The sequence below is a fragment of the Elephantulus edwardii genome, unplaced genomic scaffold, assembly GCF_000299155.1.
Source record: "Elephantulus edwardii isolate Elephantulus edwardi_28Jun2011 unplaced genomic scaffold, EleEdw1.0 scaffold00146, whole genome shotgun sequence".
NCBI classification, from domain to species: Eukaryota; Metazoa; Chordata; class Mammalia; order Macroscelidea; family Macroscelididae; genus Elephantulus; species Elephantulus edwardii.
The window spans coordinates 6,736,850-6,751,952 of record NW_006399896.1 but is presented as its reverse complement, the minus strand read 5'-3'; the positions used below and the strand labels follow the sequence as shown (position 1 = coordinate 6,751,952).

Sequence of the window (15,103 nt, the reverse complement as noted above, 5' to 3'; positions counted from 1 at the left end):
GCTGTGAGTGAGCATTAACATTACTGGTAAGTACATTTGTTTTCTCCTGGACACAAGAGCATACTATCTGGTCCTAAAAGCCTTCTGAGGCTTTTTCAGAAAATAGAAAAACATGGAATTCTCCCTCACTCATTCTATGAAGCAAACATATCCTTGATACCAAAGCGAGGTAAAGACACCACCAAAATAGAAAACAATAGGCCAATATCTCTTAAGACATTGATGTAAAAATTCTGAATAAAATCTTGACCAATAGAATCCAACAATATATCAAAAATAATTTATCATAACTAAGTGGAATTCATAACAGGTATGCGAGGATGGTTCAACATAAGAAAAATAATCAATGTAATTCATCATAATAACAAAGCAAAGAACAAGAACCACATGATCCTTTCAATTGATGCAGAAAAGGCCTTTGACAAAATCCAACACCTTTTCCTGATTAAAACACTCAACAAAATAGGATTAGAGGGTGATTTCTTCAACACACTAAAAGGTATATATGTGAACCCAAGAGCCAATATTGTTCTCAATGCAGAAAGATTAAAGACATTCCCCTTGAGAATAAAGACATTCCCCTTGAGAACAGGAACTAGGCAAGGATGCCCACTATTTCCTCTCCTATTCAATTTTGTATTGGAAATCTTGTGATAGCAGTAAGACAAAAGAAGGAAATAGGAGGTATCCAAATTGGCGAAGAATTATATGCAGATGATATGACAGTACACTTAGAAAACCCTAAAAACTCAGCAAGAAAACTACTGGACATAGTTGACCAATTTAGCAAAGTGGCAGGATACAAGATCAAAAAAAAAAAAAATCAGAGGAATCATGGTGGGGCTTGGGCTCAGTGCCGCCGCCGCAGCAGCTGTCGGCCTAATCTAAGAGCTAACAATATCTGCCCAAATCCTGTACCTTCTAAATCTACTACTAGACCTAAAAAGGATAGTAACTACCATGTTTCTGTTCCTGTCAAAACTACAAGGCCACTCCAGCCTAGACCTACCAGTATCAATGGGACCCAGAAACCAAAGGTGGAGCCATCAAAAGTTCTCAGCAGAACTTCAGAATGTGTTTCCTCTAACCTAAATTGTAAGCCTTCCAGCAGAAGTCAGCAGTAGCTCAAAACAGTATCATCCACTGTGAGAGAACCATCAAGAAAACCTGTTGGGTCGCTTCACAGACAAGTATTGAAAATAACAAAGAAGCAGGTAGCAGTGCACAAAAAGCCTAAAGATGAAGACTCTGAGGAGAATGCACAGGTTGAAAATGAAACAGTGGATCACTTAGTAGAGGAAATAAACAAACAGAATTTGCACCCAACCTTATCAGACTTTGAGAGGAAGCCAGCTCCTGAATGTTCTACTGTTAGTAAGGGGAATTCTCATAACCTAGACAATAGCAGGCTGGCTCCTAAACAGACCCTGAGCATACAGCTAATAAACAGTATTCTGGAAAAACACAAATCAAAAATCTACCAATAAAATCACAACAGCTCAGTAAAGGAACAGATCTTACAAGACTGGGAGACAAACTCCCAAGGACAGTTCCCTCTCAGTTTAAGACCCACAGTAGGACGGTTGCATCAAAGGAACCAGCAACCAAAGATCAGGGTATAAAGGTCAACAGGGATAAATGTGAGAGACCTGGTAAATCTACATTACAGTCACACGCTGTTCATGAACAAAATACTAAACATGCCAAACCCCAGACCAATACCACTTTGGTTCAGGGAGAAATTAACAACAGACATCCAAACATGAAGCAAGAGCACAAATTTGTGCCACCTTTTAGATTCTGGACATCATGTGTTAGGCAAAATTCAAAAGCCATATGCTAGAGACCTCAAGTGAATGCTGGCAATCCAAATTCAGTAATTCCAAGGACATCTCGCATAAGAACAAATGGGAGCAATGGGAACAACAACTTCCAACAAAAAGCTCAAACTTTGGACTCTAAATTGAAAAAGGCTCTTTCCCAAAACCATTTTCTGAATAAGACAGCTCCCAAGACTTGGACTGTTGACCCCACCATGAGTAGAAGAGTCCCAAATGGGGCCCAGACTAACTCGGACATTAACAGGAAGGTAGTAGAGGACTGAAGGAAACAACTGGAAGAATGGAAGAAAGCTAAGGGGAAAGTCTATAAACGGCTTCCTATGTTACTGAAAGCAAAAAAAAAAAAAGTAATAGAGAAAATGAATGTTTCCTTCTGGAAGAGCATTGAAAAAGAGGAGGAAGAAAGGAATGCCCAACTTGAACTGTCCAATAAAATGAACAATACTCTGACATCTCATTGAAGAGGGTGTGTTGTCTAATGAAGTGTTTACCATATTGTCCAGTATTCCTGAGGCTGAAAAATTGCTAAATTCTGTGTCTGTAAAGCAAAGTTCCTGGCCCAGAAAGGCACCTTTGATATTATCGGGTTATATGAAGAGGCCATTAAAAATGGGACAGGGCCTATCCTAGAGTCGTGGGAAGTTGTTATTAACATTTTGCAAGACCAAAATAGGAAAACAGAAGGAATTACCTCTGACCCTTCCATTGTTGAAGAGCTGATCAAAAAGATGGAATCAGAAGAATCTTCTCTTTCACAGAAAGAGGTGGAACAAGTTACAGAAATACCCTAAGTAACCAAGGAAGGCCAGGATACCCATCTGGCCATCAAATTACAAATCACCCCCATCCCTAGGCTAACTGGAATGCCAGAAGTGCAGGACACGAAGCTCATCACCCCTGTCTGGCGTTCGGGGAGAATAGAATGTGCTGTGTCCCGCTATCCAAAAATGCTACAGGAGCATGACTTAGTAGTGGCTTCCCTGGATGAACTGTTGGAAGTGGAAGAGACAGTGCTTCATCTTCCGCAGAAATGAGGCTTTGCCTGTGATGCTAGGCTTCAAGGTTCTGGAATCATAATTTCTTGAAACTTTTAAAAAGTGTGTCTGGGGTTTCCAAGACTTACATGAGAAAAGAACTACTCATGCTTGAGTTACCTGGAAAAACATGGGTAACAGGCATCCTGGATGCATGGCAGGTTACAGACTCTCAGGACTTTGAAAGTGATTCATTGGCCTTAACTCTGAACTTGAACAGCCCACCAGGAACATCTGCTTTGTTTTTCAAATACTGCAGTTTACTATAGGATATATAAATTTCAAACTATTAACTAGTAGTTAATTTACTCCACAGTTGTGAAATTAGCATTTAATTCACCTAATTCAATCCCAGTATAACTCATCTTTATATCAGAAAGATGGGTGCCACATACGTTTCACTTCTGTATTGACCTTAGCAAAGAAAGCAAGTTTTTACAACATGGAAAATGTGACCTTTGAGAGGAGCTTGCAATTTTATGTCAAGCTGTATGGGACATACCAGGCCATCTAGTTAAATGATCTGATTTTGCAGATAGCTTAATTCTACCTATAGCTTTGCTCAGAGGGAACAGCTACTTTTCCATGTGTGTGATTTGACTTGCCATCACAGTAATCCTGTGGGTGAGCTACAGTTCTTGTCATTTCTGTGCCAGATTTCTTCTAATGAGAGAAAATCCCAAATCCATCCAAACATAACTATGGTTAGCGTAAGCAGGGTGACCATCCCAAGCTAGCTTTCATATTTATTCTTCAGACTCAGTTATGCTTCAGGCAACAACAGAAGGGGGAGAGAAGAGAGGTGAGGAAGAGATGCTCACTGCTTCCTCTCAGTTCTTGTGTCCAAGGAGACGTGTCCTGAGATGGAAGTGCAGGTCCAATTCCCTCTCCAGGAATTGTTTTTCCTTCCTCCTGGCCAACTATCCTTAGAAAGGTAGAGTCAGGATCGTTGTATAAATATAATGGACAGAAAAACATAGCCAGCACTTTTATTTTCTTTCTTAGATATTTAATACTGTCTTTAATCAATCAATCAATCAATTAATCACTCTTTGTTTGTCTTTTTAAAAAAATCAGTTGGATTTTTCTACAGTGATAAACAGAATAGAGAACAGGAGCTAAGAAAAACAATACCCTTCGTAATAGCTAATCACAAGATTAAATACTTGGGAGTAAATCTAACCAGAAGCACAAAGGATCTATTCAAAGAAACTTACAAAACATTACTATAAGAAACAAACAAAGGAAGAAAGAAACAAAAAGAGACCTAGAGAAGTGGAAGAATATCCCCTGTTCATGGATAGGAAGACTCAATATTGTGAAAATGACAATACTACCAAAGGCAATTTACATATTCAATGTAATCCCAATACAAATACTAATTCCATTCTTCAACGAGATGCAAATTCGACTGAGCAGCAAACATCAAATGCTGGCGAGGTTGTGGAGAAACTAAAACCCTTACTCCCTGTTAGTGTGAGTGAAAATGGTGCAACTATTGTGGAAGGCAGTATGGCACTTTCTCAAAAAGTTGCAAATAGAAATATCATTTGACTCAGCAATTCTACTAGAAATATACTCTAAAGAAACCAGAACTGTCACCCAAACAGATATATGCATGTTATTGCTGCATTGTTTACAAGAGCACAGAGACTGAAGCAACCCAACTGCCTATCAACAAAGGAATGGATAGAGAAACTGATATATTTACACAATGGAATACTATGCTGCATTGAAAAACAAGGAACTCATGAAATATTGTACAAAATGGGTGACCCTGGAGGATATTATGCTGAGTGAAATATCTCAGTCACTAAAGGACAAATACTGCACAATGCCACCGTTGTAAAACGGGACTGACACTGGGGTTGGGGGGAGACAGAGAAAGAGGGGATAAATAATGTATACTGCATTGAAATAGATGAGGGAAAGAACTGTTTAAAAGTGATATATGATTAGGTATTATTGTCATGACAGGAGTCCAGAATGAAGGTTGCATAATGGAGTGGATTTGAGGGGTGGAATTGTATAACAATGATAGAGTTTTTCTTTTACTTTTCAAAGAGAAGAGTAAATTTGGGGGAAGGGGTGGGCAGGGAGAAAAGTGCAACAATGAATGAATGGAAATCCAAAGTCTCTGTAAACTTTCATTAAAATGAATAAAAAAAAGAAGTAAAACTATTGATTGAGGTAGATGCATCTACTGTGGTAGGATATTTGAATAGACTCCTAACAAAAGATTGTCATTAATGTCACAAAACAAAACGTGTGTGTTGTAAACTTTCACTCAAATCATAATGTAATATTAAAAGAAGAAATCAAAGGATGCACTGCATTGGGCCAATGTGCTCCGGTAAAGTCAGCTGGTTTGAATTCACTTAAGAGCCCCCCAGGCACACACTTTATGCTGTTGATCCACTTCTGGCTGGTGTTTGGATCTTGAACCATTTTGTCTACCATCTTCTCTGTATATTCTAAGACTTCTCACTGGACAAACAAGTCTGTGTATTTCACTGTACTTTAGTTATGAATTTTCAAAAACTTCTCTATTCCAGAATTGGGGAAGACTCTCAACCATGTGGACTAACACAGTGACTTCAGCAATGTGTTGTAGTGTGTCAGAGATGGCAAGCAAGCATGGCACAGGATAGGACAGATAAATATCTGTTGTTTACAAGGTTGCTGAGTGGTACTGGACTCAAAAGCACTTAACAGCAACAACATTCAGGAATTAAAAATATAAATTGTGTGAGTGCACATGATGACTATGAGCTTTAGTAAACAGTATCACGGTAAACGCTTTTCTGTGTTATAGAAAGGAGCCGGTCACCAAGACTGGATGAACAGTGCTTTGAGGTTGCGCAAACAGTTCACATGTTTGGTTGTTAACCAACAGCTTGGCAGTTTGAGTCCACTGATTTCTTCAGAAGAAATCATGATCTACTGACAGAAATGTGGTTACCAAGACTGAAGTGAAATTGACTTGGTAGCAACTTGTAGGAAAAATACGGGAGTTCTGGTGGCCTAGTGGTAAGAAGCTGTGCTGTAATTCCAAAGGCACATGGTTCAAATCCTTTAGGTGCTCCACAAGAGAAGGATGGGAAATCTCCCACATGATTTATTACCTCTGAAAACCTGCTGGAGGGTCGGCTATGGGTTGGTTCTGACTCGACAGTACACAGCAACAATATGAAAACCGATCAAGGTATAAAAGGCCAGAAAGAAACTCTTTCTAAGCTAAGCTTTTGTGTTATACTAGGTAAAGTGTAGATTTCCAGAAATGTGGTTACATCATTCTTAGCAGAGGGTCTAGGTATAGTGCACATAGTCAGTGTGCTGGGCTTTTAACAAAAGGCTGCATGTGGGAGGAAAGGCACGGTCACTCTGGCAAAGATGGCCACCTGCTAAGTCTGCAGGACATAGAAGCCTTCCCAGAGCAAGGAGTTAGTGTGACAACTCAGGATATTTGTGGTTTTAAAGAGACATTTCTCAAAGCAGTTTTAGGTTTACAGATTCTTGCTGCTATGTTCTATTGAGTTGGATCTGACCCACAGCTGACCCTCTGGTGGGTTTTCTAAGACAGTAAATGACACAGGAGATCATCCATCTTTCTGCTGAGGAGTAGATATTGGATTTGAACTATATACCTTTGTGTTGGCTGCACAACTCTTTACCACTAAGCTAGCAGAGTTCCCTAGGTTTACAGACAAAGTCTTGAATCTAAGATGCTAGGCATGCACTCCAAATCTCAGTCTTTTGCACAAAACTCCACGTTCTATTCCCCCCTCCTCCCTTCAAACCCAGGCATGTGGAGTGCTGCTTACCTGTTTGGCTGGGAGGCCGGAGCGCCATTCTGCTCAGATGAGGTCTCTGCTGGCTTGGGTTTGAAGTAATTGACAAGTCCCCCAAACACACTCTTGATGCTGTTGATGTGCTTCTGGCTGGTCTTAAGATCTTGATCCATCTTGTCCACCATTCTCTCTGTGCGTTCTAAGACTCCTCGCTGGCGGATGAGTTCCTTGGGAAACAAGAGGGGGTGGCATTACTCCTTTTTTTTTGGCATCTTTAGAGGGCCAAGCCCAGCAGGCACTTTATGAACCCTGAGGGGTATAACTGGTTTCTGAGAACACAGCCTCTGATTCTCATTTACTCTTGAGCTGCTTTTCTTTCCTGCTGGACCACAAGACTGTTGCTAAGCATCGGAGAGCTGGACAATGAATAAGAATGACAAAAGAAGAATTGATATCTTTGAGTTGTGGTGCTGGAAAAGAGTATTTAAACATACCATGGAACAGCAGAACAAACAGGTTTGTCCTGGGGAGGGTAAAACCAGGTTGCTCCTTGGAGGCAAGGATTTTGAGACTTTGTCTCACATCCTTTGGGCACGTGGTCAGGAGGGATCAGTCCTTGGAGAAGGACATCATGCTTAGAAGGGTGGAAGGACAGTGAAGGAGACAGACAATCCTGGATGAGATGGACTGACACAGTGACTGGGGTTATTTGGGCATGTGTGTCGGAGATAGTGAGACTGTCTCTTTATAGGGTAGAGTTCAGAGCACGTACATAGGGTTGCCATGCGTCACAAGTGACTTGACGGCACATATGGTGAATGCACCTGAGGGTCACAAAGCACAGGGCCCAGGCTGGCAGCTGGCCTTCACTGGCCCTCAACCTTGGTGACCCTCACAGTCTCTGGCCTGCCAGGACCTGGCAGACTCTAGTTATTGTCTTCTTCCTGTTCAGATAATGGAGTGCTTACCTGGACCTGGACAGTCTTCCAAGTCAGTCCCTCATGAGTCTTTTCAGCACAACTACTATGACCAGTAACTGATTGTGGCACAGAAGACACAGTCTTGAGCCAATGTGGGCTACTAGAATGGTTGCGCTGTGGGAAAACTAAAACAGGGTGAGGGGTGGAGGGCCTGGAAAGTGGGGCTCTGCGTTAGCAAAGGTAAATGAACACAATGACATAAGAACCTGATCCATGATGCCCGAAGTTCATGGATTAGTCTCAGATGTTCATTCTTGACTCTGCTAGTATCTGACTCCAGGCCTAGACAGTTTCAGATTCCCCCCTCCCTTTTTTTAAAAAAAACAAAAAACTTTTATTCTTTTTACAAGGGTAAGCCCAAGCACAGCCCTCCACTACCTCAAATTATACAGCTGAGTTTCCCACACTTGGGGAAAAAAACACAGGGCTCAGAACATCAAGGGTGTAATGGATGAGCTTGCTGGGAAAACCACCTTTATGATCGTGGTAGCCCTCCTGCCAGGCAAGTACATAGTCTCAGCTTTAAAACTCCATTTTCAGTGCTGGGGGGGTGTGGGTGTGTGTGTGACTCTGCCACAGGGCCTTTGCACGTCTATTTCATTACTTATAATGCTCCTCTCCCAGACACACATGTGCCTCTTTCTATTTGATTCAAGAGTTTGCTTCCTTGGAGAAGCCTTCCCTGAACACAGCTGTTACAGCAGAGCCCACTTTCCAGCACCCTCCATCCCTAACCCTACTTTAGTTTTTCTACAGCATGATGGGTCTATGAGTCCAGATTCAGCATTGCTCAAGGTCATGTCTTCCATGCCACTATTAGAGTGGCTGATCATAGCAGATGTGCTGGAAAGACCTCTGTGGTCATGGGGATAGTGAAAATGTTTTCTTACCAGATGCAGATGGGAATGTACTGCAGTGATGATGCTAACACTTGCCTTTATTGATTTTGTTTCTGTGTCCACTGTGGGATTTACTGACAGCTATTTCAGCTGGGTTCCATCTCTGTAGCCACCTTTCTAGTCTCTCAGGTCTTTTGTTCTATTTCTGCCTCGGAATTTTCTATGCTTCATTGCCCTTATGGTTCAATAGTTAGATCAACCTCTCAGATAAGTCCTAGGTTGATATCTACAAATGAAGTCACAAACCATGTTCAAAGTAGTCCTCAGAAATTCGTGGAGTAAAAATGAAAGTACAGATGATACTGGAGTAACGTGGAGGTTGGGGCACCGACACCTAAGCAGTACAAAATATGCACATAACTTTTTAAAGTTATTATGATTTTAACAAACGTTTACAGAAAAGTCAGATTTTCATTAATTTATTGTTGCATAATTTCCTCCCTCCCCCAGTCTAGTTTGCTATGCACTTCTTATTCTGGACTGTTGTCACACAAATAATGCCTAATCATACAGTCCTTTTAAATAGTTCTTTCCTTCATCTGTTCTGATGCAGTGTTTATTATTTACTCCTTCCTTTCTTAGGTCCCCCTAACCCCCACGTCAGTCCTGTTTTGTAACAGTGGTGTTATGCAGTATTTGTTATTTTGTAACTAAGATATTTCACTCAGCATAATGTCCTCTAGGGTCACACATGTTGTATATTTTATGAGTTCCTTGTTTTTCAGTGCTGTGTAGTATTCTATTGTGTGAATAGGCCACAGTTTTTCTATCCATTCCTTTATTGATGGACAATTGGGTTGCTTCAATCTCTTTGCTCTTGTGAACAACACAGCAAACGTGCATATATCTGTTTGGGTGGCAGCTTTGGTTTCTTTAGGGTATATTTCTAGTAGTAGAATTGCTGGGTCAAATGGTATTTCTATTTGCAACTTTTTGAGAAAGTGCCATACTGCCTTCCATAGTGCTTACACCATTGTACACTCCCACCAGCAGTGAATAAGACTTCCAATCTCTCCACAATCTTGCCACCATTTGTTTGCTGCTCTGTTGAACTTTACTATTGATACTAGGGTGAGATGATATCTCATAGTTTTTTTTAAAAAAATCTGCACGTAACTTTATATAAATATTAATGCATGTAATTGTTGCTGCTGTCACATTAGTTCCAACATATCGCAACTCAATGCATGAAATGATGAAATACTGCCTGGTTCAGTGCCATCCTCAAAATTGTTGCTATGTTTGAGCCAATGCTGCATTTGCAGGTGGCAGGTTCAGGAGTAAGTGGACCTGCTCCCAGTCCCTGTCCTCAGGAGGCCACAGTTCAGCAAAGGGAAGTAAGTGAGGGTCCATCTGGTCTTGTGTCTCATGAGCACACATCACCCAGGGAAAGGGGACTTTCAAGCAGTGGCGGTTGATGGGGAGCCTAAAAGCTGAGGCTCAGGAAGTGAACCAGGGGTCTAGGGGAACATTCCTGGCAGAGGAAGTAACAGGCAGCTTGGGGCGGCGCAGGGCACAGGAACCCAGGAAAGCAGCAGAGCTGTGCTGAGCAGTAGGGCACACCCAGGAGGTGATGAGGGACCTTCAGAAGACACCCCCCAGCCTCTGGTCATCAGCAAACATATTTCAAATGGCCTCATGCCCTTCCTTGGCAAAGTCAGCCCCAAGTTCCTGAAAAAAGGCACCACACTCAGCTTCTCAGATGTGTTAAAAGTTAACTCAGTACTGATTCATAATAAGTGAGGTATTGGTGGCTCAGTGGTGGTCACTCGGGAGCCCTGAGGTCAACTGCTGACCAAGGGACTCACACAGAGCCACCACCACCATCACACAGGACTCCAAAGCAACAGGACCAATGGAACTTTCCTGGGTTCTCCTGGACTCTGACCTGGGAGCCTTCTTACTTTACTGATTTTAGTCACTCTCCTTTTGCTGCCATAAGCTGTAACTGTTAGTCTAACAATTTTGTTGAGTTCTTTTAGTAAATTATTGAAACTGAAGCAGTTGTGGGGAACCCTGAACAGTATTTCTCACTCTCAGAATAATCACTACAAAAGCAGAAGACTGGGAGACACACACAGCATCCTCAACATATCCAGTGTGTCATTTCACTGGCAAAGCAAGGTCCTGAGGACAATGACACCATCAGAAGTGTAAGAAAGACTCTCCTGTGTAAGAGAGTATTTTATGAAAGTACTACTCCTCAGTGCTGCATAGTATTCCATTGTGTGAATGGACCATAATTTCTCAATCCATTCATCTGTTGGTGAACAATTGGGCTGTTTTCATGTTCTTGTTGTTGTGAATACCACTACTAAAACACAGGTATATAACTTCATTTGTGTTTCAGTTCTATTTTCCTTGGGGTATATTATGCTGAGTGAACTAACTCAGTCTCACTAGGACAAATACTGCATAAAACCATTATTGTTAAAATAGGAAGATAAATGGTAAGAGGTAGATAAAAGTCCAAAAGAGGAAGGGAAGGGGAACAAGGGGACTTGGGGGGAAGAAATCAATAGGATAACAGAGTTTGGTGAGCAGAGGTGTGTGAATGAAGGTTTCAGATCTAATAGGTACCTAAAAAGATGGAGTAATAGTACTCATAGATCAATGGTGACTGATATTATAAAATGCAGTGTGCCTGAGTGATTTTTTAAACAAAGTGTGAATGTAGGAATGTATGAAATGCAATGCACATGAATAATACACAAGATACATGAATTTTGTATGTAAATCAATATAAAATAAAACCAAAATCCAAGAAAAGAGCAGTCTATCTGTTGTTATTGTTGTTATTATTGAGTAGGAACTGAGCTGTGGCTGACCCTCCAGCAGGTTTTCAGAGGCAGTAAATTGCACAGGGGAGACTGCCTATCTTTCTCCCATAAAGCAGCTGGTGGATTTAAACCACGTGCCTTTGGTTTAGCAGTGCAACTCTTTACCACTAAGCCACCAGTGCTCACATCTACAGTGATGCTATGGCTCCAGTGCCTTATCTACCTAAATGATAGTGCCAGGAGAACCGCACACAATGGAATACTATGCTGCATTAAAAAACAAGGAACTCATGCAATATTATTCAAAATGGTTGACTCTGGAGAACATTATGCTGAGTGAAATATCCCAGTCACAAAGGGACAAATATTACATGATGCCACTGTTGTAGAATGGGACTGTCCTTGGGGTTGGGGAGAGACTGAGTAAGATGGGTTCAATGATGTGTGCTGCACTGAGGTGGAGGAGGGAGGGAACTGTTTAAAAGAGATATATAACTGGGTGTTTCTGTCATCACAGGAGTCTAGAGCGAGGGCTGCATGGTGGAGGGGACCTGGGGGGGGGGGTTGTGGAACAATGAAAGAATCTTTTCTTTTACTTTTCCATAATTTTTGACTCATGTACTTATAACTTGTTAGTCAAATTTGTGTCTTCTAGGTTGCAACACCCTCATGATACATCTTCAAGGATATGAACATGTATGGCCAAGCACAATCAGTAAGAGTGCACCTAAATTCCAAAATCAATCTCCATAATAGTCTATGTGTTTCCTACTGCCAAAGGGGCCCTTTAGAGTAGTGAGAGAAGATCTTCACCCTGAAACCCACAGCGTCCCTTTTCAGCAGGAAGTAGCTAAGAGAATACGCTATCCCCTTTTCCTTATGACTCAGGGTGAAGTCTCTCTCAGGGAGGAGTGATAGGGAATGGCAAAGGACACACTGACAAAGAAGATTAATCAGAACTGGCTTTGACAAGCACTGTAGCATTTGGACAAGAACAAACTGGGAGGAGGATAGAGAGAATGGTGCCTCGGTGTATGAATGGAAACCCAAAATCTCTGTAAATGTTTATGAAAATTAATAAAATATAATTATAGAAAACAAAAAAAAATGCCAGGAGAACTGGAATGTTCCAGTGATAAAATTTAAAGTCTGCTGTGTAAGAAAAATTTTCCTCACTTATTGCAAGAGTGGCCACCACCCGTAGGGCCTGTGTGTTTTATGCTGAACGGTTCAGTGAAGCTTCCAAACTCAAATGGACCTAGGGGGGAAAAAAGGCCTGATCCAATTCTAAGTATATAAGTAATTGGATAAAAAAATGTAAGGATCAGCCAAACAATAGAATAGGTGAGCAATTTACACCTTACAACAATCAATCATACAAGATTAAAAGTGCAGTCTTTACCCAGTGAGAACGCACAAAAGGCAGAAGAAATAGACCAGAAGGATGAGTGGAAAGGATAATCACAGGGAAGACACAGGATGAGTGCTGTTACAAACGGGGTTTGCCATTAATGTCATGAAAGAATATGTGAATGAATGATTGAATGGAAAAGCAACTTACTCTGTATTCTTTCTCTCAAAAAATAATAAAAAGTTAAGAGACATCATGGATCAAACAGTCTGCTATCCTAACTAGATAGATATGGCAGAATCCAGTAGGAATTCATTCTATTGTATGTGAGGTTGCTTTGAATTGAGACAACAGCAAACAAAGCCAGCAACAAGATAACAAATCAACCCTGGAAGAAGAAGGTCATAACATTCCTTAGACTGTGGTTCTTTCATGTGATACAGGCGATCAGGAAAGCTCCATTCCTAGAAAAGGACATCCTGTCTGTTGAAGCAGAAAGTCAGCAAAAACAAAGACAGTCCTTTATGACGTACAGAGACCAGCACTACCATAATGGACTTAAGCACATCAGCACTGGAGAGACAGATCTGGTGAGACAGCGTGTGGACACGTGTATCCTGTGAGTCCCTGTGCGTATGTGTGCTTTTTTGGAAGCAAGATGTTATCAAGTGCTGTCAAGTTGAGTATGACACCTAGTGACTCATAAGTAACACATATCTGAACTCTGTCCTAACCTGTGCAATCCATAATCCATATCACCTCTAACATGCTCATAACTGCAGTCACTGTATCAATTCACCTGGCTGAGGGTATTCCTCTCCTTTGTTGACCCTCCTCCACCTTTCCAAACATCATGTCCCTTTCCAAGGAATAGCCTCTCCTAGCAAGATGTTCAAAGCATGTGAGACGAAGCTTTGTCTTCTTTGCCTCCAAGGAGCACTCTGGCTTGACTTTTTCTAAGACATATCTGTTTGTTCTCTTGGCAATCTATGGGATATCTATCATTCTTCGACAACACTACAACTCAAAAGCATCAATTCTTCTTCTGTCATCCTTATTCACTGTCCAGCTCTCAGATGCATAGCAAGTGATTTAAAAGGCCATAGCCTGAATAAGGCACACCTTAGTCCTCAAACTGACACCACTGCTCCTCAATAATTTGGAGAGGTCCCTGAGTGCAGACTTTCCCAACACAGTATGTTTCCTGATCTCCTAACTGTTGGTACCAAGGATGCTGACAGCAAATTCAAGTTGTATGAAATCATTGACAGTGTTACTCTTTTCTCCATCTATTATTGGCTCAGTGGTGAGAATTTTTGTTCTCTTGATGTTGCGACACAATCCATATTGAAAGCTGTATAGTCTTTGCTTTTCTGCAGCAAGCAGTTGATTTTAGCAAGCAAGGTTTTAACAGTTGCATAAGGCAGAATAGATTCCAAACCAGAAACCAAGACAGGTTTAGTGGTAAGAATTCCTTACACACTAGAGATGACTTGGGGTGTGCAAGGGGTTATTTCCCAAGTCACAGGGTGAGGCTCTGTCCATAGCCACACAGTCCATCTCCTTCTCAGCTCCATCTCTCTTTCACTTCCCACTCACCTTCTTTTTCCTTCCCTAGTGCCCCTCCTCCTCCTCCTCCTGTCATTTACTCGCATGAGCTATCTGGAGAGCATCTATCACATGAAGGACTTTGTCCTAAGGAAATGAGGAGGTGGAAAACTGTTGAAGTGGCTCTTCCTCCTTTGGAGGTGACTAGGAGAAATCAGTTGATAAATTCTTGGATCTAGCCTCCTCTCTCCACCAGCTTTTGCTTCAGGTATGGGTTAGGCTAAGACTTCAGGTGCGATCAGGAACACCAGAGACTACCCTGGAAGGATGTTTAGGGAGGCTACAGTTAGCGTGGCCCCTTAGAATGGGTCACCAACATTACAGAGGCACTCTGAGTACAGTGGTCACAAAATACTTTGCTCCTGGCCTGGGAGGATTGCACCTGCCTCTCCGAAGCAAATGATTATCATGTTATCAACAAGTGTTTACTGCTGGAAAAACAGGACAGAAAAGGGGTCTTGCTTGAGCTGGGGTTAGAATCTAAGTAGACATGACTCCATATTTATTTCCATTCCAAAATAAGGTGACCCAACAGAGTGTGAAAATTATAGAACAATATCAATAATACCACACAGAGCAAAATCCTCCTGAAGTTATCTAGAAAAGACTTGAACAGGACATTGACAGAAAACTACCAGAAATACAAGCTGGGTTTAGGAAGGTCGTGGCACTAGGGACATTACTGCTAGTGTCAGATGGATCTTGGCAGAAAGCAAAGAGTACCAGAAGAATGTCTATCTGTGTTTCATTGACTGTGCAAAGACATTTGACTGTGTGGATCACAATAAATTGTGACTAATCTTGAGGAAAATGGGAATC

General features: G+C 41.5%; 1 protein-coding gene across 1 annotated transcript in view; it reads right to left on the bottom strand.

The window, feature by feature from the left end:
* Positions 1-15,103, bottom strand: part of SNAP29 (synaptosomal-associated protein, 29kDa) — a 50,730-nt gene that overhangs the window by 21,924 nt on the left and 13,703 nt on the right. The window contains exon 2 of the mRNA XM_006894564.1: positions 6,700-6,893. Within this exon, the coding sequence (XP_006894626.1) occupies positions 6,700-6,893 (194 nt within the window). The remainder of the gene's footprint in view (positions 1-6,699; positions 6,894-15,103) is intronic.